General features: G+C 46.5%; 1 protein-coding gene and 1 long non-coding RNA gene across 3 annotated transcripts in view; one reads left to right on the plus strand and one right to left on the minus strand.

Annotated features, from left to right (window-relative positions):
- CD53 (CD53 molecule) overlaps nt 1-27952 on the minus strand; it is a 114982-nt gene that overhangs the window by 18116 nt on the left and 68914 nt on the right. For both annotated transcript variants that reach the window (XM_063955474.1, XM_063955475.1), the window contains exons 4-5: nt 5428-5502; nt 3477-3575 (exon numbers count right to left, since the gene is read on the minus strand). In XM_063955474.1, coding sequence (XP_063811544.1) covers nt 3477-3575; nt 5428-5502 — 174 coding nt within the window. The remainder of the gene's footprint in view (nt 1-3476; nt 3576-5427; nt 5503-27952) is intronic.
- On the plus strand, nt 209-27932 carry LOC135047756 (uncharacterized). Its single transcript, XR_010239746.1, has 3 exons — nt 209-297; nt 27269-27373; nt 27892-27932. It is a non-coding gene; the product is annotated as an uncharacterized LOC135047756 (long non-coding RNA).

The raw sequence follows: 27952 nt of genomic DNA on the forward strand, positions 1-27952 counted from the left end.
CAGTGGACTTGCACCTGCTCTGTGTTATGTTGAAAAGAGACTAAAAATGCCTTCTCTGCGAGATTGCAGTCTTATGGTAAAAACAGGGTTAATTCCCCACATATCCCAGTAAACACAGCACAGGTGCATCATATGGGTGTGAATAATTAGTTGGTGTGGGAAGAGGTATACTGTAAGTAGGCTCCTTTGTATGACCAATGCTGGACAAGCTGGCTGATGACTAGGTGACCAGTGGATCGACAGTGACAGGGTCGCGGGAATAATTTGCTGATGTGATTGCTGGAACCACACTTCTAGGTATATTTATTAATACTATGTTTACTAAAATAATGTGTAAAAGGGTGTTTTCACACCCTATTCACATTATTATAATATCACCTGAATGTATTAAAGGGTTTTTGGAGACGTTTTTGTGAAAAACTACTCCAAACCCTTTAATTAAGTATGCACATCTGCCCAAATTTACTAAGGGGAATTGTGAAAAAATACCGGGGCTGAGCCCTGTGATAATAACGCCACCTAGAAACTGCGTTTCTAGGTGGTGTTATTTTCCCAAAGTCTAAAAAGACCACAAGCAAATCATTGTAAAAAAAAAAAAAAAGTTTAAAAACAAAACACTGTCTCGGCTGACACCCTGCCGCTGCTGACACAGCCCCCCATCAATGATAACACTGCTCCCCGCCTCTGCTGGCGGTGAGGGGTGTCAGCAGGACTGGGCTGCAGGGGTGCATGCGCTGAGACACACTCAATGTATTTTTTCCAAAAAAATACAGTGAGAAGAGTGCAGAGGAGATTTACTGGGACCACGGTTCTCGCAAGCTCTGTACCTGCAGGAGAATTTTGATACACTCAAGTGGTATTTCCTAAATTTGCAATGCAAAGTTAGGTGAAAATATCACACTACAACCACATTGTAGTAAATAGGGGCCTTAATGCTGTTTGTACCATCCTGGCATTTAATGAATAAACTACAACAACCAGGGTCGGACTGGCCCACAGGTGAACAGGGGAAACCACCGGTGGGCCCCACTGCCTGTGGGCCCCCCTCCTCCTCTAGGGATCAGGTTCCAAACTCTATCCTAGTGCACTTGAATTATGCATTATACATATATTACCTTATACTTCACAAGAATTTGGTTTATTATACATTTACCAAGGGGCACAGAACATGTACTCTGTAATGGTTATCCAAACCTCTGTGGTTGCTGGTCACACTCTCACTGGAGCCTGGCCCCACTCTTAAGCATGGACCTCTATAACAGCATTCCCCCCGGTGTGCCACTCAGGCCCCAGTCCGACACTGGCAACACCTGTGTGGACATTTAATAAGTATATAGTGTATTCAATTCTAATTAACTTAATACACCCTGGTGCCTTCAATTAAAACGGAATAGTGTAGAAGATATTCCTCTCCCATTCAAACAGATGCCAGATGGTCAGTAGGATTTTATTCCCTTACTTTAGAAACACTTGGTGATAGAGCAGAGGTTCTCAAACTCGGTCCTCAGGACCCAACACAGTGCATGTTTTGCAGGTAACCCAGCAAGTGCACAGGTGTATTAATTACTCACAGTCACATTTTAAATGGTCCACAGGTGGAGCTAATTATTTCACTTGTGATTCTGTGAGGAGACCTGCAAAACATGCAGTGTGTGGGGTCCTGAGGACCGAGTTTGAGAACCTGTGTGATAGAGCATATCATGAAGGCTTTAGTTCTATGATCCTAATTAGCATACTCTTATATATCTCAGTATGGAAAAACAAGAAATAACACAAATAGTGCAGTTGTTTTAAAATAAAAATTATATTGTTATATCATTCTCAATAGATAACACTTCTGAGAATATCAGAACACGTCAAGCATTATTGAGGGGAACCAAGCCAACACCATCCCCACAATCCAGATAGGAATTAGAAGGAATAGCCAGGATTTTGTTATAGACCCTGGGGCTAATTCAGTATGGATCGCTTGTGTGACCCCTATGCAGTTTCCTAATTATCAGGAAATTGCACAGGACCCATCCTGCGTGTGGCTCACATTTTTGTGATAGCCTCTGCTCAATTGACAGGCAGAGGCTATATGTGCTCAGAAGGTGCATGTGCCCTGAAAAAGGGGGTGCGTGTCTTTAAGTGTAGTGTACCACACTGTAGTACCCCTTATACACATTATGCACCACAATAGTAGAACCCCTTACAACACATTATGCCATGCAGTAGTAGTGCCCCTTATACATTATGCCACAGAGTAAAGACCACCTCGTCGCCTTTTACCTTCCATCATTAATTTGTGCCCATTTCCAGTGTGATATGGCACCTGAAATCATGCGGGGGGAGCTTACACGCAATCAAGAACACGCAAGATTCATTCTTTAGATCCAAGTATGAACTTGATTTAGATTTGGGTGGGTTATATTGTTTCTGCGCAGGGTAAATACTGGCTGCTTTATTTCTACACTGCAATTTATATTTCAGTTTGAACACACCCCACCCAAATCTAAAGCTCTCTGCACATGTTACTTCTGCCCCACCTGCAGTGCAGCATGGTTTTGGCTATTAGTGTGCTATTTTAGATTTGCTAACAAACCTGAATAAAGGCCCATACAGACGGGCCGATGCGGGAGAGATGTGTGCTGAGCGAACCGCTCAGCACACATCTCTCCCGCCGCTCAGCACTGCGCAATCTGTGCTGAGCGTGCGGGGGGAGACGGGGGGGCGCTCATTTCACCCAGCGGGTGAAGTGAGCGACCCGCTAGATTGCAGGCCAATCTAGCACCAGCGATAGCGATGTGCGGGGCTGCGCATCGCTATTGCTGTATGGGGTACACACGGAGCGATAATGCTTAAATTCTAAGCAATCTGGTCAGATTTCTTAGAATATCGCTCCGTGAGTACCCCCCTTTAGGCCCAAAATACCAAGGCTTGGTCAGTATACAGGAACTCAGGCAAACTGCACAGAAAACACAGACAAAAGTCAATAACTTGGTTAGGCCCCTGATTGCAATCTGGCTGGTTTAACAATTTCCTCCCAAATGTTGGAAAATGGACAAGTTGTTCAGATAAATGGAATGAAACCGTCAGATTTAAAATCAAATTTATCTGAACAACCATTTCTGTTTTTGAGACAAAAATAGTACAAACAAGGGGGTAAATTTACTAAGGTGGGAGTTTTTTAGAACTTGTGATGTTGCCCATAGCAACCAATCAGATTCTACTTAACATTTATCTAGCTGCTTCTAGAAGATAATAGATAGAATCTGATTGGTTGCTATAGGCAACATCACCAGTTCTAAAAAACTCCCACCTTAGTAAATTTACCCCAAGGTACCAATTAAATAATTAGGGTGTTGTATTTTCATGCATACTGATTCAGTTGTTTCCACTGGTAATTTTGGCCTGTAAGGCAAGTACTGTATCTACTGAAAGACAATAATTTACCTTACCTGCTACTAATTCACACATTAATATTGTATACTCACACTACTCTGTAAGGTGTCCCATATTGTAGAATTCTGGTTGTTTATTGCTCTGTGTTCTTCAAAACTACTTGTTAGTTGTTTTTGTACATAAGGCGCTAACTGAAATACAACAGGACAAAAATCATTAAAACAGTTTCAATCATTTGATTGCAATACTAGTTGGATCTGTAGAGTAACTTCCTTTCCTCTAGAGGGGCTTCTGACACTACAACCTTTCAGCATCAGTTTGACAGGCGTTTCAGTCACAAATCCAGTAAATGCATATTGTAAACCATAAGTATTTGTTACAAATGGTAAATATTACCATATTAGATTTTACTCTCCTGTCAATGCAATGTACAGGCAGGATTTTCTTTTTTGATTATCACTGCAAAAGTAGAATTTTGGCAGTGACAATTCTGTATTTAAAAAAAAAAAAAATGCACATATGAGTATGCTATGTGCCTGTGACCTGCTTGCCTCCATTATCCACCTCACATTTTTCAAACACTGTTCCTGTCACATGCAGCCCTGTCTTCAATGACACACTAATGTCCAAGCCAGGCTGGGCTTTCCCTGACATGGTCACAAACTATACGACCAGTCAGAAACGCCCACTGTGCGGCTGCTGGAAGATCATTTTCCAGCGGCTGCCAATCTCAAAGGGATTTCCTAGTCCCCCTGCTCTCACAGCTCTGCCCCCAGTGTGTTCTGATAACTGCTAGCCACAGTGATGAGGTAGCCCAGAGACACCCCCAACTGATGGCTACAAAGTAAACAGAGAAGGCCCAGCTCACGGTATGTCCCGATGAATGTAGCCAGCTGCTTATTTATCGATTTTTAATTTTTTTAACATGAAAATGTTCATGCAAAGTTCATGCACAGTATACTATGTATGACCATAGACCATCAATGATTCACAACATCGATGGTCTATGGCCTATGACAAGTTTTTTTTCCCCATCGATGGCAGTCTTAATATGAAAAGTACATTTGCGTGTCCACCTGATGGTGTGGACTGTGCAGAACTCAACAATTGATGGCTAACCATAGAATGTGAGTTTTTTGTATAACGGTTAAAAGCCATCTGCCATCGCATTTACTCTCATGCTAGTTCTAAGATATTTATTAATATTCTTCCCGATTCAGAGTTGTACATAAAAACCGATTGTTTATGCACACCTGCGTTGTTAATTGATTGGCGCATCATGATTGACAAGCTGTGGCTGTTTTGGGGGGTCGAGCAGGGGCGTTTGCAGGCAAGCCAAGGCCAGGTTCTGCGCCTTCCGATTCCCTGGCCCAGCATACCTGGAATACACAGCCATCATGAGTAACCTAAATGTTTTTTTAAATAAATATGCACAAAACATGCTCGGCGCTCGGTTTGGTTTGTATAATCCAACTGAAAACATAGGGCCTGATTCAGAGGTGTACGCAATGCCGATACTTGCGGAGCTGGACGATTATTGTCTGCACATGGATCGCGGTAGCACTGTGAATGCACCAAAGTACCTTTGCAAAGTCGCTTGCAGTTAGGATGTATTAGCAAATTGATTGACAGTCATGGACCATTTGGGGAAGGTAACGGGGAGTGGCGGCAAAAACACAGCCTGCACCTACAATCCCGTATGCAGAAAGCATGGCACCCACGTCTCAGTTCTCCCAGCCATTCTGTGTGACCATAGGGTGATTAGCAAAGGATCTGCGACCACCGCTTTGTGTGTACACAGTTGCTTGGATCTGTGACACTGCTGGTATTATAGCAATAAATAAGACTGGTCTTTCAGATAGCAGCACCTGATGGGCTTGTTGCAACATGTAATACCTGTCATGATGTCATTTACTCTGAGGATGTTTTTCTTTAAATGGCCACAGTAATTATATACTGACTATGCAGGGAAAATAAAATACAGTATAATGCAGAAGCGTAAACTGAGAGAAAATGATGGTGATTATACGTCACCCGTCCTACCTCTCGTTCATATATAAAGAGAATGATTGCCAGTGTTACTTCAGTCAGCAGAATCAGCAGGAGCAAAATAAAGAACTGAAACAGACAGAAATAAACTGTTACTTTTCACTTCTCATCTTACTGACAGTCAGAAGAAGTCGCAGTTAATTACACGTCATTGTTTCACAGTACAGTTCATTCAGTTTAATGTCCCTATAACTATTTCATACCTTCTGTGTTTGATAAAACAGCAGAACAAATTTGGAAAGTGTATTTAGAAATTACTCTGGGCACTACTTACAATGTAACAATATAATAAACAATATAAGGCTGGTTATACACTGATAGTCATTGCATGCTGCAGTAAACACGAGTATAAACAATATGCAATTGCGGACGAGGATGACCGGGTGAGAATGCATCCCACACATGTTACCTGTTAGGTAGTTAATGTTCAGGCTTTGTAATCCAATTATGCCAGCCTGTATCAAATATAATGTCAGTTCTTATATAGATGTCGATGATGACATTTACATTCAGAACTATGTTAGGGTATACTATAAAGTTCGAATCTACCATCAGGAAATTCAACGAATGGTGGATGGTTATAGACCAGTGGTTCTCAAACTCGGTCCTCAGGACTCCACGCGGTTCACGTTTTCCATGTCACCCAGCAGGTGCACTGTGTATCACCAACTGTCACATTTTAAAAGTCTACAGGTGACCTGCAAAACGTGAACCGTGTGGGGTCCTGAGGACTGAGTTTGAGAACCTGTGTTATAGACAGACGGTGGTATCCTTAACAGATATATCCTGTGCCTCCTCACTAAATAATAGGATAATCATTAACAATCCATATGGTCTATCACAGCTGGTTACTAGGTAGACTGTAGTAAATAAGAGGTGATGCTTGCATATCTGAATTTCAAAGAAAATTGGTAATTACAGGTATGATACAAAGGGGTGTATTCAATTGTTTGAAAAGTCAGTTGGGTATCTGTTTTTCTCTAACGTCCTAAGTGGATGCTGGGGACTCCGTAAGGACCATGGGGATTAGCGGCTCCGCAGGAGACTGGGCACAACTAAAGAAAGCTTTAGGACTACCTGGTGTGCACTGGCTCCTCCCACTAAGACCCTCCTCCAGACCTCAGTTAGATTCTTGTGCCCGGCTGAGCTGGATGCACACTAGGGGCTCTCCTGAGCTCCTAGAAAGAAAGTATATTTAGGTTTTTTATTTTACAGTGAGATCTGCTGGCAACAGACTCACTGCAGCGAGGGACTAAGGGGAGAAGAAGCGAACCTACCTAACAGGTGGTAGTTTGGGCTTCTTAGGCTACTGGACACCATTAGCTCCAGAGGGATCGACCGCAGGACCCGACCTTGGTGTTCGTTCCCGGAGCCGCGCCGCCGTCCCCCTTACAGAGCCAGAAGCATGAAGAGTCCGGAAAATCGGCGGCAGAAGACTTCGGTCTTCACCAAGGTAGCGCACAGCACTGCAGCTGTGCGCCATTGCTCCTCATGTACACCTCACACTCCGGTCACTGATGGGTGCAGGGCGCTGGGGGGGGGGGGGCGCCCTGAGGGCAATATATGACACCTTGGCTGGCAAATCTACATCATATATAGTCCTAGAGGCTATATAGATGTAAAATTACCCCTGCCAGTATTCCAGAAAAAGCGGGAGAAAGTCAGCCGAAAAAGGGGCGGGGCTTCTCCCTCAGCACACTGGCGCCATTTTCTCTTCACAGTGCAGCTGGAAGACAGCTCCCCAGGCTCTCCCCTGTAGTTTTCAGGCTCAAAGGGTTAAAAAGAGAGGGGGGGCACTAAATTTAGGCGCAATATATGTATACAAGCAGCTATTTGGGGAAAAATCACTCAGTTATAGTGTTAATCCCTGCATTATATAGCGCTCTGGTGTGTGCTGGCATACTCTCTCTCGGTCTCCCCAAAGGACTTTGTGGGGTCCTGTCCTCAGTCAGAGCATTCCCTGTGTGTGTGCGGTGTGTCGGTACGGCTGTGTCGACATGTTGGATGAGGAAGGTTACGTGGAGGCGGAGCAGAGGCCGATAAATGGGATGTCGCCCCCTGTGGGGCCGACACCTGAGTGGATGGATAGGTGGAAGGTATTAACCGACAATGTCAACTCCTTACATAGAAGGCTGGATGACGTAACAGCTGTGGTACAGCCGGCTTCTCAGCCCGCGCCTGCCCAGGCGTCTCAAAGGCCATCAGGGGCTCAAAAAACGCCCGCTACCTCAGATGGCAGACACAGATGTCGACACGGAGTCTGACTCCAGTCTCGACGAGGTTGAGACATATACACAATCCACTAGGAACATCCGTTACATGATCTCGGCAATGAAAAATGTGTTACGCATTTTCTGACATGAACCCAAGTACCACATAAAAGGGGTTTTATTTTTGGGGAGAAAAAGCAGCCAGTGTTTTGTTCCCCCATCAGATGAATGAATGAAGTGTGTAAAGAAGCGTGGTTTCCCCCGATAAGAAACTGGTAATTTCTAAAAAGTTACTGATGGCGTACCCTTTCCCACCAGAGGATAGGTCACGTTGGGAGCAGTGGCGGTTCTTGCCACGGGCAAGCAGGACTTTTGCCCGGGGCGCCGCCTTCCGGAGGGCGCTGGCGCCATCCGGAGGGCGCCGCACCGTGGCAAGATCCGCCACTGCTGCCCGCTGTGTCCCCCGTCCGCCTCCGCTGCCCGCTGCTGTCCCCGTCCTCGGCGCCTCCTGTGAAGGGAACTAGACGCTATGCGTCTAGTTTCCCTTCGTGGAGAGTAACTGCTGAGCGGTGCGCGATGACGTCATCGCGCACCGCACAGCAAAGTTCCTCTCCAAGAAGGGAACTAGACGCATAGCGTCTAGTTTCTCTTCGTGGAGAGGACCTTTTGCTGTGCGGTGCGCGATGACGTCATCGCGCACCGCTCAGCATTCAAGCGGCGCTTTCAATGTACAAGGGGCGTGACTCACCACGCCCCCTGTATTAGGCCACGCCCCTTTCCTGCCCGGGGCGCTCTGCGCCCTTGAACCGGCACTGGTTGGGAGATATCCCTTAGGGTGGATAAGGCGCTCACACGTTTGTCAAAAGGTGGCACTGCCGTCTTAGGATACGGCCACCTTGAAGGAACCTGCTGATAAAAAAGCAGGAGGCGATCCTGAAGTCTGTATTTACACACTCAGGTTATATACTGAAACCTGCAATTGCCTCAGCATAAATAGTGCTGCTGCAGCATGGTCTGATACCCTGTCAGATAATATTAATACGCTAAGACAGGGATAATATTTTGCTAACATTGAGCATATTTAAGACGTTGTCTTATATATAAAGGATGCACAGAGGGATATTTGCCGGCTGGCATCCAGAATTAATGCAATGTCCATTCTGCCAGGAGGGTATTAGAAACCCGGCAGTGGACAGGTGATGCTGCCTTTAAAAGGCACATGGAGATTCTGCCTTATAAGGGTGAGGAATTGTTTGGGGATGGTCTCTGGGACCTCGTATCCACAGCAACAGCTGGGAAGAAAAGATTTTACCTCAGGTTTCCTCACAAAAGCCTAAGAAAGCACCGTATTTTCAGGTACAGTTATTTCGGCTTCAGAAAAGCAAGCGGGTCAAAGGCGCTTCCTTTCTGCACAGAGACAAGGGAAGAAGGAAAAAGCTGCACCAGTCAGCCAGTTCCCAGGATCAAATATCTTCCCTCGCTTCCTCTGAGTCCACCGCATGACGCTGGGGCTCCACAGGTGGAGACAGGTGCGGTAGGGGAGCGTCTCGGGAACTGCAGGGACCAGTGGGCTTGCCCACAGGTAGATCCCTAGGTTCTGCAAGTAGTATCACAGGGATACAGGCTGGAGTTCGAGGCGACTCCCCCTCGCCGTTGCCTCACATCAGCCTTGCCTGCTGCCCTCGGAGAAAGGTAGTACTGGCGGCAATTCACAAGCTGTACTTCCAGCAGGTGAAATCAAGGTACCCCTCCTTCTTCAAGGCCGGGGTTACTATTCCAAAATGTTGTGGTACCGAAACCAGACGGTTCGGTGAGACCCATTCTAAAATTGAAATCCTTGAACACTTATATACGAAGGTTCAAGTTCAAAATGGAATCGCTCAGGGCGATTATTGCAAGCCTGGAAAATTTCAGGGTATCACTGGACATCAAGGATGCTTACCTGCATGTCCCTATTTACCCTCTTCACCAGGTATACCTCAAAATTGTGGTACAGGATTGTCATTACCAATTCCAGACGTTGCCGTTGGTCTGTCCCCGGCACCGAGGGTATTTACCAAGGTAATGGCCGAAGTACTTATCCCGTACTTGGACGATCTCCTTATAAAGGCGAGGTCCAGGGAGCAGTTGTTCGTCGGAATAGCAGGAAGTGCTACAACAGCACGGCTGGATTCTGAATATTCCAAAGTCGCAGCTGGTTCCTACGACGCGTCTACTTTTCCTGGGTATGGTTCTGGACACAGAACAGGATAAAAAGGGTTTCTCCCGGAGGAGAAGTCCAAGGAGTTGGCGTCTCTAGACGGAGACCTCTTAATACAAATACAGGTGTCGGTGCATCAATGCACGCGAGCCTTGGGAAAGATGGTAGCTTCTTACGAAGAATTTCCATTCGCCAGGTCCCATGCAAGGATCTTCCAGTGGGATCTGTTGGACAAGTGGTCCGGGTCGCATCCTCAGATGCATCGGCGGATAACCCTGTCTCCGAGGGCCAGGGTGTCGCTGTGGTGGTGACTGCAGAGTGCTCATCTTCTAGGGGGCCGCAGATTCGGCATACAGGACTGGGTCCTGGTGACCACGGATGCCAGCCTTCAAGGCTGGGGGGCAGTCACACAGGGAAGAAACTTCCAAGACATATGGAAAAGTCAGGAGACTTCCCTACACATAAATGTTCTGGAACCATGGGCCATTTACAATGCCCTAAGTCAGGCTAGACCCCTGCTTCAACACCGGCCGGTGCTGATCCAGTCAGACAACATCACGGCGGTCGCTCATGTAAACCGACAGGGCGGCACAAGAAGCAGGATGGCGATGGCAGAAGCCACTAGGATTCTCCGATGGGCGGAAAATCATGTGTTAGCACTGTCAGCAGTGTTCATTCCCGGAGTGGACAACTGAGAAGCAGACTTTCTCAGCAGACACGACCTCCACCCGGGAGAGTGGGGACTTCATCCAGAAGTCTTCCAAATGATTGTACACCGTTGGGAAAGGCCACAGGTGGACAGGATGGCGTCCCGCCTCAACAAAAAGCTACAAAGATATTGCGCCAGGTCAAGGGACCCTCAGGCGATAGCTGTGGACGCTCTGGTAACACCGTGGGTGTACCAGTCGGTGTATGTGTTCCCTTCTCTGCCTCTCATACCCAGGGTAATGAGAATAATAAGAAGGAGAGGAGTAAGAACTATACTCATTGTTCCGGGTGGCCAAGAAGAGCTTGGTACCCAGAACTCCAAGAAATGATCTCAGAGGACCCATGGCCTCTGCCGCTCAGACAGGACCTGCTGCAGCAGGGGGCCTGTCTGTTCCAAGACGTACCGCGGCTGCGTTTGACGGCATGGCGGTTGAACGCCGGATCCTGAAGGAAAAGGGCATTCCAGAGGAAGTTATCCCTACGCTATTTAAAGCTAGGAAAGAAGTGAACGCAAACCATTATCACCGCATATGGCGGAAATATGTTGCGTGCTGTGAGGCCAGTAAGGCCCAAAGGAGGAATTTCAGCTAGGTCGATTTCTGCACTTCCTACAAGTCAGAGGTGACTATGGGCCTAAAATTGGGTTCCATTAAGGTCCACATTTCGGCTCTATCGATTTTCTTCCAAAATAGAACTGGCTTCACTGCCTGAAGTTCAGACTTTTGTTAAGGGAGTGCTGCATAGTCAGCCCCCGTTTGTGCCTCCAGTGGCACCGTGGGATCTCAACGTAGTGTTGGATTTCCTGAAGTCGCATTGAGTTGAGCCACTTAAATCCGTGGAGCTACAATACCTCACGTGGAAAGTGGTCATGCTGTGGGCTTTGGCGTCGGCCAGGCGTGTATCAGAATTGGCGGCTTTGTCATGCAAAAGCCCTTATCTGTATTTTATATGGATAAGGCGAAATTGAGGACTCGTTCCCAATTCCTTCCTAAGGTGGTAGCAGTTTTTCATGTGAACCAACCTATTGTGGTGCCTGCGGCTACTTGGGACTTGGAGGATTCCAAGTTTCTGGACGTAGTCAGGGCCCTGAAAAGTATATGTTTCCAGGACGGCTGGAGTCAGGGAAACTGACTCGCTATTTATCCTGTATGCACCCAACAAGCTGGGTGCTCCTGCTTCTAAGCAGACTATTGCTCGCTGGATCTGTAGCACGATTCAACTTGCACATTCTGCGGCTGGACTGCCGCACCCTAAATCTGTGAAAGCCCATTCCACGAGGAAAGTGGGCTCTTCTTGGGCGGCTGCCCGAGGGGTCTCGGCTTTACAAATTTGCCGAGCTGTTACTTGGTCTGTTTCAAACACTCTTGCAAGAGTCTACAAGTTTGATACCATGGCTGAGGAGGACCTAGAGTTTGCTCATTCGGTGCTGCAGAGTCATCCGCACTCTCCCGCCCGTTTGGGAGCTTTGGTATAATCCCCATGGTCCTTACGGAGTCCCCAGCATCCACTTAGGACGTTAGAGAAAATAAGATTTTACTCACCGGTAAATCTATTTCTCGTAGTCTGTAGTGGATGCTGGGCGCCCATCCCAAGTGCGGATTGTCTGCAATACTTGTATATAGTTATTGCCTAACTAAAGGGTTATTGTTGAGCCATCTGTTGAGAGGCTCAGTTGTTATCATACTGTTAACTGGGTATAGTATCACGAGTTATACGGTGTGATTGGTGTGGCTGGTATGAGTCTTACCCGGGATTCAAAATCCTTCCTTATTGTGTCAGCTCTTCCGGGCACAGTATCCTAACTGAGGTCTGGAGGAGGGTCTTAGTGGGAGGAGCCAGTGCACACCAGGTAGTCCTAAAGCTTTCTTTAGTTGTGCCCAGTCTCCTGCGGAGCCGCTAATCCCCATGGTCCTTACGGAGTCCCCAGCATCCACTACGGACTACGAGAAATAGATTTACCAGTGAGTAAAATCTTATTTTTCCTATCTAATAGACAGGAAAGAAAACAGACACCCAACTGACTTTTCAAACAATTGAATATCCACCAGAATGTGAAAATGCACTCCAGGGAATACTACTGATCACTTGAGCCTTGTTGAAAGTTGTCTTTCCAGTTTGCTAAATGAAGCACTTACACAAGAGAGGAACCTGGGACATGTATATGTATATATACTGTATATATAGCCAAGATTGAGTTATTTGAATAAGAACATCAAAAAACTTTGGAAGATGATACTACACAAAGGAATAAGACCCGTCACCCAGAGAAAGAATGGCTAATCTTCAATTTATCAGATCGTGTACTTAATCCTATGGAGACGGCGGTCCTATGTAAGGGACTTTGCTTTGTCCCTACTAATTTATTTGATCCGTTCAACTGCATGCCTTCTCGCAAAAGCGGCGCCTTAAAGAACATTTTCAAGATGTTCGTACAAACATGGACACCTCTATCTTTTCTAATTTCTTAAGAAAATCTTCAAAATCTGCATTTGATCCACATTTACCAATGCATCACTTAAATAATTTCATAGATTGCTGGATGATTTGGTTATTAAATTATTAAATTCGACTATTTTACAAGGAAAAGCAATATCTTAACACACTGTTGTACGGGCCGCTGCGGCCGCTAAACATAAACAAATAACCGCTAAGATATGAATGCACGTTGCATACACACGCCGACACGCTATGCGCACAATGCAGCGACACGTGTGGCTGAAAACACCTTAAACCCCAAGCAAGAATGGAATGCGGCACCAGTAGTTAAATGTTATGTTGTGGTCCAACGCATCAACAATATTTACTCAAAAGATACAAGTAATGATACAACAATATTACAGAGAAGAGCTACAAACAATAGTACATACGTTTGTTCACGAGCGCTCCTGGATCCAGGTCTTAGTCAGTCTTAGCAAGATGACCTTCAGAGAGTAGACTGAGCCTGGCCAGGAGGACTCTCTTTTATACAATGTGTCCAGATACAGTACAATGGGAAATGTAAGCTCTTCTTTCATAGGTCAAGGGGCAGGTCGTATACAGTAGGTTGGTTTAAATGAATGGGCGATGCTTGGTCCAGGTGAACTTGCAGGAGTTCACCACTGGGTTCCCGCCGAATATCAAGAGTATAGTATTTACAGTAGTTTGCTAATATTATATCTCTGTGTATAGCTACACGCAGATACATGCGATCAACTGCAAATAGCAACCGGAATGTAGATCACAAAATACTGCACATCTGGATACCAAACACTAAGTTACTCTGTCCCCTCACATCCTGTAAAGCTGAATAACTCTATTGTTCTACCTTTTACGTGTATGTAACTTGCTGGCAGTGTGTGTGTGTGTGTGTGTGTGTGTGTGTGTGTGTGTGTGTGTGTGTGTGTGTGTGTGTGTGTGTGTAAATTATGCACTCTATGAATAGAATATGGAATATGACTTTGTGGCTTTTCTGTGCGAATGCGTATGCTACAGTATATACTCATACCATGCGGCAATACGCAAGGCTCATGAACCAGTGTACGTAGCGTGCATGTATGCATACGCACGGTGAAAACACGCACGTACAGAGACCGCTCTGTTTGGTGTTTGCATGTGGTGTGTGTGTGTGTAATATTTTCGACTTCAACAAAATATACATCTGCTCCTGCTAAAATTAAATTTAATCTTTTCAAACCAGAGATGCGAGCTCTCAAGGCTTTAGGTACTTATGATGATATTATAATCAGGACGGCGATAAAGGCGGGGCCATCTTCATTTTGAACATCCAAGATTACGTGAAGAAATTTATTCACAATTATCGGATTCCACTGTCTATTCCAAGTTGCAATCAGACCCCACAGGGACATATCAGAATGAACTGGAGACCATCCTGAAATCAGCTAAGACATCGGGCAAACTTCCAGAGAAGATATGCAGAGCCCTCTGTATTAAACATCCCAAAGTTCCTATTCAGTGTAGCCCGCCCAAATTACACAAGAATAGCTCCAAACCACCAGGAAGGCCGATTATTTTTGCACCGGATTCTTTATCCCGATTAGTGGCACAGCTACTAGGTTCTATTCTACAGCCGCTTTTGTGTAATTAGCTGACCTTCCTGAAAGACATAACTTCCTTTTTGAAAAAATTACAAGTATTGGATAAGTTACCAGATGGGACACTACTATGCTGCCTTGATTTCTGCAGCTTGTACACTATAATTCCACACTCTGGGGGTCTACATGCTATGAAAGGCTTCCTGGAAATGGAACTACCACCTTCTTTATTTGATCACAACCTTTTACTTTATTTGAACTGACTCTTTATAGAAATTATTTCTGCAGCGGGGTACACTGGTATTCCAAAAGGAATAAAATCGGGGTGTAGAGTTGGATCTTGATCCGAGGCATCAACAGGCTAAAGCTTTGACTGTTCCCAGGATGCACTGCACCACCTCCTCTATAGCCCCGCCTCCAGGCACTGGAGCTCAGTTTGTAAGTTGGTGCCTGCAGTGTAGGTCACTAACAGGTGGGGCTGCGCTAGGCAGCCCTGAAAGAGCTTTTTTAGAAGACTTCAAGGGCCGCAGCACTTTCTATGTTTTTATGACATGCTGTGCTGCAGCTCCATCACCTCCCCAGCGGCGCTGCATACACCCGCGGCCTGGTTCCCGGGTACTTGCAGCGGAGACACACCGGTTTTCTTCAGGCACACATATGTGGTGGTAATGGTTGTAATACTAAATGACAAGTATACGCTGTATATATGAAGAATAAGTGTATTTATTCTAAAACAAAATGACAGAAAGAGAGAATAAGTGGAAAAAGATGTGAAAAAATAGGAAATTAATATATTAATGAAAGAGTGTATATATATATGCATATGAAAGAAATCTATACATATGTATACTTTGGTCCGCAGTCCAGTACAATAGAGTGTGGCGTCCCACCTCGTTTAATTGTGCTCAAACTACTACCACAATGTGTGGAGGGGTATATACAACACAGTCCCAGAGGAGCTCGTTCAGTAATATACGGGGGTCACGGTCAAAAAGTCTGTTGCAGCAGCTTGATCCTGTCTTGAGAGGCAGGGGGGGTGAGGTGATCTTCTGACGGTGCTAGCAAATGAAGGGGTACCCCAGGTGGCTATGCGGGAGGGATGAGTTGCAGGAGATAGGTAATTTTTGGCTCTGGACTCGCCGCTCTCTGACTCGGTCTGTGGCTGCAGAAGGCGCCCGTGTAGACAGGCGTCTGCCGCCGGCCAGATCCGAGGAGTGCGGTCGTGTCTCTGGGGGGGAAAAGTGTCACTGACTTCGAGACCCGGAGCGGGACTGTCCGCAGTGCACCTCCCCACTTACAGAGCCCTTACCTTATTCTTCTGTGCTCGATTCCCAACTTCCGCTGTCACCTTGCTTCCTTGTCAGTCTTGCAGCTTTTCGTCCGGTTTCACTTTCACTTTCCTGCACCTCGCGGTCACGTGACCTGTTCCTGTTCATCAGCAGTCTTCAGCGCCGTGGGTGATGAATGTGTCCAGAAATAGAGAGCTCTGCTGTGTTGAATATGATTAAGGCAGTCTGTTTGAAACGGTGTCCTGTTAGCTCCTACGCGTGTCGACCTTTCTAAATCATATTCAACACAGCAGAGCTCTCTATTTCTGGACACATTCATCACCCACGGCGCTGAAGACTGCTGATGAACAGGAACAGGTCACGTGACCGCGAGGTGCAGGAAAGTGAAAGTGAAACCGGACGAAAAGCTGCAAGACTGACAAGGAAGCAAGGTGACAGCGGAAGTTGGGAATCGAGCACAGAAGAATAAGGTAAGGGCTCTGTAAGTGGGGAGGTGCACTGCGGACAGTCCCGCTCCGGGTCTCGAAGTCAGTGACACTTTTCCCCCCCAGAGACACGACCGCACTCCTCGGATCTGGCCGGCGGCAGATGCCTGTCTACACGGGCGCCTTCTGCAGCCACAGACCGAGTCAGAGAGCGGCGAGTCCAGAGCCAAAAATTACCTATCTCCTGCAACTCATCCCTCCCGCATAGCCACCTGGGGTACCCCTTCATTTGCTAGCACCGTCAGAAGATCACCTCACCCCCCCTGCCTCTCAAGACAGGATCAAGCTGCTGCAACAGACTTTTTGACCGTGACCCCCGTATATTACTGAACGAGCTCCTCTGGGACTGTGTTGTATATACCCCTCCACACATTGTGGTAGTAGTTTGAGCACAATTAAACGAGGTGGGACGCCACACTCTATTGTACTGGACTGCGGACCAAAGTATACATATGTATAGATTTCTTTCATATGCATATATATATACACTCTTTCATTAATGTATTAATTTCCTATTTTTTCACATCTTTTTCCACTTATTCTCTCTTTCTGTCATTTTGTTTTAGAATAAATACACTTATTCTTCATATATACAGCGTATACTTGTCATTTAGTATTACAACCATTACCACCACATATTCAGGCGCAATTGTGTACCCTTATGTTATATATCTTTAAAGAGGTATTGGGTTTAACCTCCACCACAATTTTGCTGTCACAGCGTTTATCCACACAAGTAGAGCGCTGGATACAATTTGTTCATCATTCTTCAGGCACACCACCGCTGTTATTCTCCAGGATCGCGTGGCTGCACTTGAAGGGGGAGGTAAGGTAAATCGCAATCTGGTCCCGGTCCCAGGAGACGGACCGCGCCGCTGGCATGGACACTGTTGCACTGGGACCCCATTATATCCACCAGGGCAAGGAGCACAGGTCTGATTTATTAAAATCCATTTACAAAAGGCTCCACAGTACCCGGTGGTGAAGTCCAGCAGAGGGGATAAGGTGCTGACCTGTAGCCCCTCCCCCAGCTCTGGGCGCCATCTACTGCTGGTGTTCCCACCCTGGAGCTGCATATCTCTCTCTCCCTCACTCCCTGAAGAGATTTTGGTGCCATTACATAGCTGGGCTGATCTCCGGGACTGCTGGGCACTGTCTCCTCTGTAAAGTCGCCTGTATCATCAGCGCTGTGCATTTACAGACATTTAAGTATTCTACATGTCATTTTAGACAGTGTTAGTTAAGAACAAGTGCACTGTTATCTGAATATTTAGTACACGTATTCTGTGATATACATCCAGTGTTTACTGTGCATTGTTATATCTGTATACATACATACCTATATGTAATTACTAGTCCAGCGCAGTTTTATTGTTATATGTGATTATTCCTGCATTGTACCTGTGACTGAGTGTGCCTATAGCTGCTGTGTGGATTCCACTCTCATGTATCACACGTTTGCTATCACTATATTCTGTACCCTAGGGAACTAGATGCATCAGGGTCTCATATAATATATAGTGCTACACAGGGTATACTGTTTGTATTTCTCACTGTGTTTTTCAGTCACTCCACACCACTGCTCTGTTTTTGCTCGGTATTTACTGTCACAAAACACAGGGGATTATTTGCTTTTTTTGTGTTTGTCTGGCTATATTGTACTATTATATCCTAAGGCTACATCCCACATGATGTCTGCTACACAGGGTGGAACATCCGCGGATGCTTCTGCATCATGCAGTGCTGTCGTCATGGATTCACCAATGGGGGAAGTGTTAGCTGCTGGTTCAGGCGCTGGGGGTCATACATCTCCTAGTCCGTCTGTGGCACCTGTGGTCAATCAGGACCCATCTTGGGCAGCTTTTTTAAATATGCTGACTACGCTTGTAATGCGTCTCACGCCCCCCTGTGGGGCCTCCTGTGCTATTATAGCCACATATTGTTCCTGTAGTTAATCTGCCATGGGCGGATACTTTGTCTACCCAGTTACAGCAATTAAATCAGACTTTGGTTAGACAATAGTCCACCCCACGTCCCTCTGGGGCCAAGGGGTCATCTAAGCGGGCCATTTCTTCCTCACAATCCACTAATATTTCGGATAATTCTTCCGATGAAGATGGGGAATATACTGATCCGTCAGACACTGATACAGTTGCTTCTGATGAGGAATCTGCAACCCAGGTTGATGTTCCTGACCTTGTGGAGGCTATCAAGCTGATTCTCCAAAATTATGATGACATTGAGCCTCCTGTTACATCTAAGAAACCTGATAAGTGTAAACGTCAGAAGGTTGTTAAAGTAGTTTTACCACATTCTGACCTCTTAATTGACATACGTCAGGAATCCTGGTCATCTCCAGGAAAGAAGTTTTCCCTATCTAAAAAGATGCTAGCTCATTATCCTATCCCTGCGGAGTTGAGCAACAAGTGGGAAACTCCACAGCCGGTGGGCTCTCATGTCGCCTGTCTTGTGGTGTCCTCTACTCTGCCTGTCACAACTGTCATCTCACTGAGGGAACCAACAGATAAGCGTGTGGAGGGATGCCTGAAGTCTATTTACACTCTTACCGGTGCTGTAATAGACCCACTATGGCTGCCTCTTGGGCGGTAAAAGGAATTGAAGCATGGGATCAGGCAATTGAGGAGGAGCTACCTCAGTATTTTTCTGACACTGCCAGACAATATGTGTCATATATTACCACAGCCTCTTACTATATTCAGGAGACGGCCTCTGATGCAGGGGTCATGGCGACCAAGGCTTCTACTATGTCTATCCTGGCGTGCCGGATTCTGTGGTTGAGGTCCTGGAAAGTGTACCTGGACTCTATAAAGACCTAGCGGGTAATCCCTTTCAAGGGAGACATCCTGATTGGGGAGGATCTGAGTAACATTGTGACTGACTTGGCGACGGCAAAGACTGTGGTTCTCCCAAGTACTAATCCTTTTGCTCCCAAGGCTAAGAGTTCCACTTTTCGTTCCTTTCGACCTCCAATAAAGCAAAAGGTCAGGCATACCTGAGACAGGCTCATACTTCCAAAACCACTAAGCCCAAATCTAAACAATCCTGGGCCACCCATCAGCCTGCTTCCAAACAAGACAAGCCTGCTGCATGATGGGAGGGGCCTCCCCCTGGGGGACCCCAGGGTGGGAGGCCGACTTCTGCAGTTTGCCCAGGCCTGGTTAAAGACTGCTTCAGATGCCTGGGTACGGGAAGTTGTCTCTCACGGGTACGCAATCTCTTTCAAGAGACGTCCCCCTCGCCAGTTCTGTTCAATGGTTGTCCCCTCAGATCCGTTGAAAGCGCAAGCTCTACACCTGGTTGTACAATCCCTCCTGGAAACAGGAGTGGTAGTGCTGGTACCTCTGTCCCAGAGAGGCAGGGGATACTATTCGACCCTGTTTCTAGTTCCGAAACCGAATGTGTCTTTCTGGCCTATCCTCAACCTCAAATAATTGAACAAGTTTGTAAGAGTGTCCAAATTCTGTATGGAAACTCTGTGCTCTATTGTACTGGCCATGGAACCCGAGGACTATATGGTATCCCTGGACATACAGGATGCTTACCTGCACATACCTATTACCATTTTGCATCAGCAATATCTGCGGTTTGCTATTGGCAACCTTCATTTTCAATTCCAAGCTCTGCCATTTGGACTGGCCCAGGCACCTCGGATTTTCACCAAAGTAATGGCCATGATGATGGCTTTTCTCCGTCGTCAGGGAATCAGAATCCTGCCATACAGATGTATCCTCATACACCGTTGCTCATAGCGCGCTATTTAGGGTCCTGAATCGCGAGTTGTAATAACGTTATGGCGTGCGTTGTGTCCCACGCCATGTAATACACATTTTCACCGCTAGGTGGCGAATGCTCCATGTTAAGCACGGTGCCGCGCGTTCACTAAGAGTAGAACACATCATAACACATCATATATTTACCTGCAGTGCCTACTCATATTGTGGTCAGCAGTGGTATAACGGTTACAGTGTCCGCCTACAATGTGTGCATCCCGTGTTCGAATCCTGTCGACACCAGAGATTATTATTTTTTTGGTGAATTTATTTTTATATTTTTTTTTTTAAAGAAATACACTTGTTTGGTCTGTTTATTATTTCCAGCTGAGCTCGTTGTAACAAAGCACTAACCCCAACCACGGTGCACCCGTTGACTATCATAAACAGCATGTACATTTCGGACATCATTTCCGGTTCATTTGTTTCAAATAGCCCTAAATATGTAATGCACAATGCCACTGGATCTCTATATAATTAATGTCATTTTTAATGGAATGGGAAAAGTCAGGAAAAAAAATGCGTGGGGTCCCCCCTCCTAAGCATAACCAGCCTCGGGCTCTTCGAGCCGGTCCTGGTTCTAAAAATCCGGGGGGAAAACGGACAGGGGATCCCCCGTATTTTTAAAACCAGCACCGAGCTCTGCGCCTGGTGCTGGTGCAAAAAATACGGGGGACAAAAAGAGTAGGGGTCCCCCGTATTTTTTACACCAGCATCGGGCTCCACTAGCTGGACAGATAATGCCACAGCCGGGGGTCACTTTTATACAGTGCCCTGCGGCCGTGGCATTAAATATCCAAATAGTCACCCCTGGCCGGGGTACCCTGGGGGAGTGGGGACCCCTTCAATCAAGGGGTCCCCCCCCCAGCCACCCAAGGGCCAGGGGTGAAGCCCGAGGCTGTCCCCCCCATCCAAGGGCTGCGGATGGGGGGCTGATAGCCTTGAGAAATGTGAAAGAATATTGTTTTTCCCAGTAGTACTACAAGTCCCAGCAAGCCTCCCCCGCAAGCTGGTACTTGGACAACCACAAGTACCAGCATGCAGGAGAAAAACGGGCCCGCTGGTACCTGTAGTTCTACTGGAAAAAAATACCCAAATAAAAACAGGAGACACACACCGTGACAGTAAAAGTTTATTTCACACATGTCGACACACACATACTTACCTATGTTGACACGCCAACTGGCACGACTCCAAGTCTCCGACGATCCGGGGTACCTGTGAAAAAAATTATACTCACCTGATCCAGTGTCCGGGAGATAATCCACGTACTTGGCAAAAAAATAAAACGAACACCCGGACCAGCGGACTGAAAGGGGTCCCATGTTTACACATGGGACCCCTTTCCCCGAATGCCGGGACCCCACGTGACTGCTGTCACAGAGGGTCTCTTCAGCCAATCAGGAAGTGCCACGTCGTAGCACTCACCTGATTGGCTGTATGCGCGTCTGAGCTGTCAGACAGCGCATCGCACAGCTCCCTCCATTACTTTCAATGGTGGGAACTTTGCAGTCAGCGGTGGGGTTACCCGCGGTCAGCCACTGACCGCGGGTAACCCCACCGGTAACCGCAAAGTTCCCACCATTGAAAGTAATGGAGGGAGCTGTGTGATGCGCTGTCTGACAGCTCAGACGCACAAAGCCAATCAGGTGAGTGCTACGACGTGACACTTCCTGATTGGCTGAAGAGACCCTCTGTGACAGCAGTCACGTGGGGTCCCGGCATTCGGGGAAAGGGGTGCCATGTGTAAACATGGGACCCCTTTCAGTCCGCTGGTCCGGGTGTTCATTTTATTTTTTTGCCAAGTACGTGGATTATCTCCCGGACACTGGATCAGGTGAGTATAATTTTTTTCACAGGTACCCCGGATCGTCGGAGACTTGGAGACGTGCCAGTTGGCGTGTCAACATAGGTAAGTATGTGTGTGTCGACATGTGTGCAATAAACCTTTACTTTCACGGTGTCTGTGTCCTGTTTTTATTTGGGTATTTTTCCCCCAGTAGAACTACAGGTACCAGCAGGCCCATTTTTCTCCCGCATGCTGGTACTTGTGGTTCTCCAAGTACTAGCTTGCGGGGGAGGCTTGCTGGGACTTGTAGTACTACTGGAAAAAACAATATTCTTCCTATTTTCTCAAGGCTATCAGCCCCCCATCCGCAGCCCTTGGATGGGGGGGACAGCCTCGGGCTTCACCCCTGGCCCTTGGGTGGCTGGGGGGGGACCCCTTGATTAAAGGGGTCCCAACTCCCCCAGGGTACCCCGGCCAGGGGTGACTAGTTGGATATTTAATGCCACGGCCGCAGGGCACTGTATAAAAGTGACCCCCGGCTGTGGCATTATCTGTCCAGCTAGTGGAGCCCGATGCTGGTGTAAAAAATACGGGGGACCCCTACTCTTTTTGTCCCCCGCATTTTTTGCACCAGCACCAGGCGCAGAGCCCGGTGCTGGTTTTAAAAATACGGGGATCCCCTGTCCGTTTCCCCCCCGGATTTTTAGAACCAGGACCGGCTCGAAGAGCCCGAGGCTGGTTATGCTTAGGAGGGGGGACCCCACGCATTTTTTTTTTCTGACTTTTCCTATTCCATTAAAAAAAAAAAAAAAAATTATACTTTTAAAAATATATAAATAATACTTGTGCCTCCTAAATAGGCAAACCAAGTACCTAATCCCTTCTAATATAAATACAGTAGATATGCTATTACCAAATAAAAAAACACAAAAAAAACCATGTTTTAAAATTATTTTATTAGATTCCGCCAGCAAAGTGTGGCGGATTGAAAATGACGAATTTACTGTCTAAAAGCACTGTTGTCGAATTTACAAACTTCAATTGAATACACTTTTGTCGAATTGCCGCATTTGTACCATTGCAGAAATGTCGAATTTGACAAAAGTCGAATTTGAAAAAGTCGAATTTGGAAAGTCCGTTTTTTTGGCGAAAAGTACTGAATTGCATTGACAAATTTTTTTTTTGGGCGAAAAAGTCCCGTTTTTCGACTTTTTCGCCAATTCAACCGCAATTGCATATGGCCCTATGTCATTAATGTGACATCTTGGAAGGCTCCATTATGGTTTGTACACAGACACCGGACAAAATCCGTTAATAGTACAACACATCAAAACACATCATATATTTACCTGGAGTACCAACTCATAACATGGTCAGCACTGGCATAATGGTTACAGTGTCCGCTTGCAATGCGTGCATCCCGTGTTTGAATCCTGTTGAGACCGTTTTACTGTACATCAGGCAAAAATGGCAGGGAGACGCTACGTTAGAGGGGAGCTTATGATCCTGCTTAGGTGGCGGGACCGGCCATTTACTACGAACTCGGAGAAGTGGCGGGCTTACAATAAAGCCCGCCTTGAGATCCACGCAAAATATGGCCAGTCCTGCAGCCTCAGGTCACTCCAGAGGAAGTGGAGTGATCTGGTCACCAGGGAGCCCAGGAAACTGGAATTACTGCGGCTGTCCCTGAGGAGTAAGTACAGTCCAGTACTGCACATTATTACTACTGTATTTAAGTAATGTACATTTCTCTAATGTCCTAGAGGATGCTGGGGTCCATTTAGTACCATGGGGTATAGACAGGTCTGTAGGAGCCATCGGCACTAAATGACTTTAAACGTGTGGGCTGGCCCCTCCCTCTATGCCCCTCCTCCAGACGTCAGTTTAGAAATTGTGCCCGGAGGAATCCGTTTGGATGGCGACCATGTTAAGGTCGACAGTCATTAGGTCATTAGGTCGACCACTATTGGTCGACAGTGACATGGTCGACATGGACTCATGGTTGACACATGAAAATGGTCGACATGACAGGTCAGCATATGAAAGGTCTCCAGTGATGAATACTCACCACTCTTCTGACTTCTGGCTCTGTTAGGGGGTGGCGGCAGTGCTGCGGGAGTGAGCACTGGCCAGGCTTGGGCTATGTTCAGTACCCTCAGGAGCTAATGGTGTCCTGTCAGCGGAAGCAGAGCCATGGAACTTAATGAGAAGTTGGTTCCTACTTCATACCTCCCAACTTTCTTATGTTCTAAGGAGGGACACATGTGTGGCGAACCCGCGTGCTCCCGAAAAGGGGATAGGGCCTATGAAAAGGGGCGTGGCTTCGCGGATGTCCCGCAATTGCTAGCCACGCTAAGCAGGGCAGCAAGATCTAGCATGCAGGCCAATCTAGCACCAGCGATAGCGATGCGCAGAGCTGCGCATCGCTATCGCAGTGGGAGGTACACACGGAGCGATCATGCGTAAAATCTAAGCAATCTAGTCAAATCTAAGTGATCGCTCCGTGAGTACCCCCCTTAAGTCCCACAAAGCAGGGAGACTTGCCAGCAGCATCCTCTAGGATGTTAGAGAAATACAGGCGTTCCGAAACATACAGTATCTGAGTGAGCCTAATAATGAGTATACTGTGAGATACTGTATGACATACTGTACAGTATGCTGTATCCGAAGTGGTGCATTCATGAACAAACTCCATATGCAGTAACCTTTTTGGTTGCTTTAAGAAATGTCCTTTACAATATGGCTATCCCTGCCCCCAGTCAAAACCTGTTTCTGCAGACACTACTGTTCAATTAGCAGCAGTTTAATGTGTATTCAGAGTAAAGTGGATTAACTCTTCGCTATTGTTTAGAAATGTAGTGTGTGCAGAAATGGTGTTTGACTGGAGGGAGGGACAGCCATACAATACTGTATGTTATACTGTAAATGACATTTCTTAGCAAACAGAAAGCCCTCCTTGTGATACATTTCTCTGTGAGTGAAAAATTGCACCAGCAAATCAGCTCATAACTGTCAATTTTCAAAAACAGTCTGTACCATGACAGTTAGGAGCTGATTGGCAATGGCTGAAACAATTCTTACCGAGTAACAATGCAGTGCTCAACTAAACAAAGTGGTACTGATCATCAGGGCAGCGGGCGGCAGTGGAGCATAAACCGAGAGGAGCAGCTGCAGAAGTTTATCACTGCTGCTGGGCTGCCCCTGTCACCCCAGGATCAGAGTTGGCAGCAGGTGTTGTGGCAGCCTGGATGGTGTGCATGGCTTATTACACCTGCATTAAAATAAATGTTGCCAGCATGAGGGGTATCAAATGCAAAAAGGATATACAGCATATTCTCTTGCATACTGTATATCAGTGTGCCTAAGTTCACGGCTCCCTTATATTATAAATTATCATATGTCACTTCAAATGCTGCCATAATATCTAAAAGGGGGAGCTCTGCCTGCCGTAATATCTAAAAGGGGACTCCACCTGCCGTAATGTCTAAAAGGGGGCTCCGCCTGCCATACTGTGTAAAAGGGGGCTCCACCTGCCGTAGTGTGTAAAACGGGGCTCCACCTGCCGTACTGTGTAAAAGGGGTCTCTACCTGCCGTACTGTGTAAAAGGGGAGTCTACCTGCCGTATTGTGTAAAAGGGGACTCTACCTGCCGTGGTCATGGTTGACACATGAAAATGGTCGACATGACAGGTCAGCATATGAAAAGGTAGACATGGCTGTTTTTTAAAATAGATTTTTAACTTTTTCATGCTTTACTATACACGTGGACTACGATTTGGAATAGTAACCTGTGCCGAGCACAGCGGTAGCGGAGCGAGGCACCTTGCCCGCAGCATGGCGAGCGAAGCGAGCCATGCAAGGAGACGCGGTACACTAAATCGGGTTCCCCGTCACTTTACGAAGAAAACGACACCAAAAACAGTCCAAACATCCATGTTGACCTTTTCATGTGTCGACCATTGCCATGTGTCGACCATGAGTGCATGTTGACCATGTCACTGTCGACCAATAGTGGTCGACCTAATGATTGTCGACCTTAACATGGTCGACCATTCATACCGGAACCATGCCCGGACGCCACACACCATACCGCAATGCTCGTTATACCCTATGCCACACACCGCAATGCCCCTTATACATTATGCCACACACTGCAATCCCCTGAAACATTATACCACATACCACAATGCCCATGATATAGGTGTGGATCATAGAATCGACAGTAACTAGGTCAACAATGTTTAGGTCAACCACTATTGGTCGACAGTACCTAGGTCGACAGGGTTGGAAGGTCGACATGAGTTTTTTTTTTTTGGTGTTGTTTTGTTCGTAAAGTGACGGGGAACCCCAATTAGTGCACCGTGTCCCCTCGCAGTAGAGGGCTCAGACTCTACTGCGCATGCACAGATCTCCGGGAAAATGGCGCGGCGGCCATTTTCCCAGAGATTTCTCTACTGCGCATGCGCAGAACTCTGTGAAAATGAGTTTTAACAGCACCTGTGATGTCGGCGCAGGACTCCGGAGAGGTGAGTATTACCCAAATGGGTGCACTGTGTGTAGTGGGGGCCCCCTCTGGACACATTGCACCCATTATAGAAACACCAGTGCCTGTGACACATTATGACACACCGCAATGTCCGTGATACATTATGCCACACACCACAATGCCCATTACACATTAAGTCCTACAGTAAGGCTTCTAATTACTTTTACATTACTGTACCTGCTCGTTGCCAGGGGTTTACTTGTACAGGGGATCCGGTCTTGGGGTCGACAATACTTAGGTCGACAGTGTCTAGGTTGACCACAATTGGTCGATAGTAAGTAGGTCAACAGGGTGTCTAGGTCATCAGGGCCTCTTGGTAGACATGTACTATATCGACATGACAAAAGGTTGACATGCATTTTTCTAAAATGTTTTCATTTTTTGAACTTTTTCATATTTTACGATCCACATGGGTTACGAATGGGAATAGTGACCGGTATCCGATTATATGGTCAACCATCATTAGGTCAACATTCATTTGGTTGACCACTAATTGGGGTTCCCGGTCACTCTGTGAAAAAAACGATACCCAAAAATGTCAATAGTACCATGTCGACCTATTTTCATGACGACCTAGCACATGTCCACTTATAGACCATGTCCACCTATTAACACTGTCGACCAATAGTGGTCGACATAATGACTGTCAACCTTAGTGTGGTGCACCCAATGACCATTACCCCGTGTACCTAAGCACCTCCTCAGCCATTATTTACTGTTACAGCATTCATTATGTGCAGTAATGTACTGTATCTAAGGGCACTGTACATTCCTTTTTGTACCCAGGGCGTCAGCAGCGGATAAGATGGCGAAGGGCCCAGCAGCAGATAAGGTGGCGAAGGGCCCGGCACCACTCTTTCACTGCCATACCGGGGACCAGCGCCACAAGCAGTAAGTCTTGTACTCTCTTTATTGGGTATTCTTTATACCAGTGGTTCCCACACGTTTTTGAGTCACGGCACCCCTAGGCCAAAAGTTTCTTATTGAGAAATTTAGAAACAAATAAATAAACAAAAGTAAAATGTGCTTGTACAGTACTGTATGTCATCCTTAGGTTCAATTACTGTATGTGGTGAGGGACAGGATTCACTTCTGATTGCCCAAATACTGTACTGTAATTTATGATTGGAAGACCCCAGCACTGATTTTGCCTATTACAGTGACAATAAATATTTGAATTGGTTCTTGATCACCCCTGCAAGCATCTATTTTTATTTTTGAGATTTACCAGTGTCTGTGAAACTGATCATAGATGTGCTAAATTTAGCACATCTACGATCTGATCTGAATTAGGCCCCAGGTGCGATTTGCACCTTGTGAAATGTACAGTAAACCATGAGGGTATGAATGCTTTTGTTTGATTTCTGCTGGGGACAATGGAAATGCTGTGGCCAATGTGTTTAATACAGGCACCCCTGGACCAATTCCTCCGCCGCCGGCATTTGCGGACCCGCCTCGTCCTGGTAAGAC

This window comes from Pseudophryne corroboree, chromosome 2 (genome assembly GCF_028390025.1).
Source record: "Pseudophryne corroboree isolate aPseCor3 chromosome 2, aPseCor3.hap2, whole genome shotgun sequence".
In the NCBI taxonomy this organism is placed as follows: Eukaryota; Metazoa; Chordata; class Amphibia; order Anura; family Myobatrachidae; genus Pseudophryne; species Pseudophryne corroboree.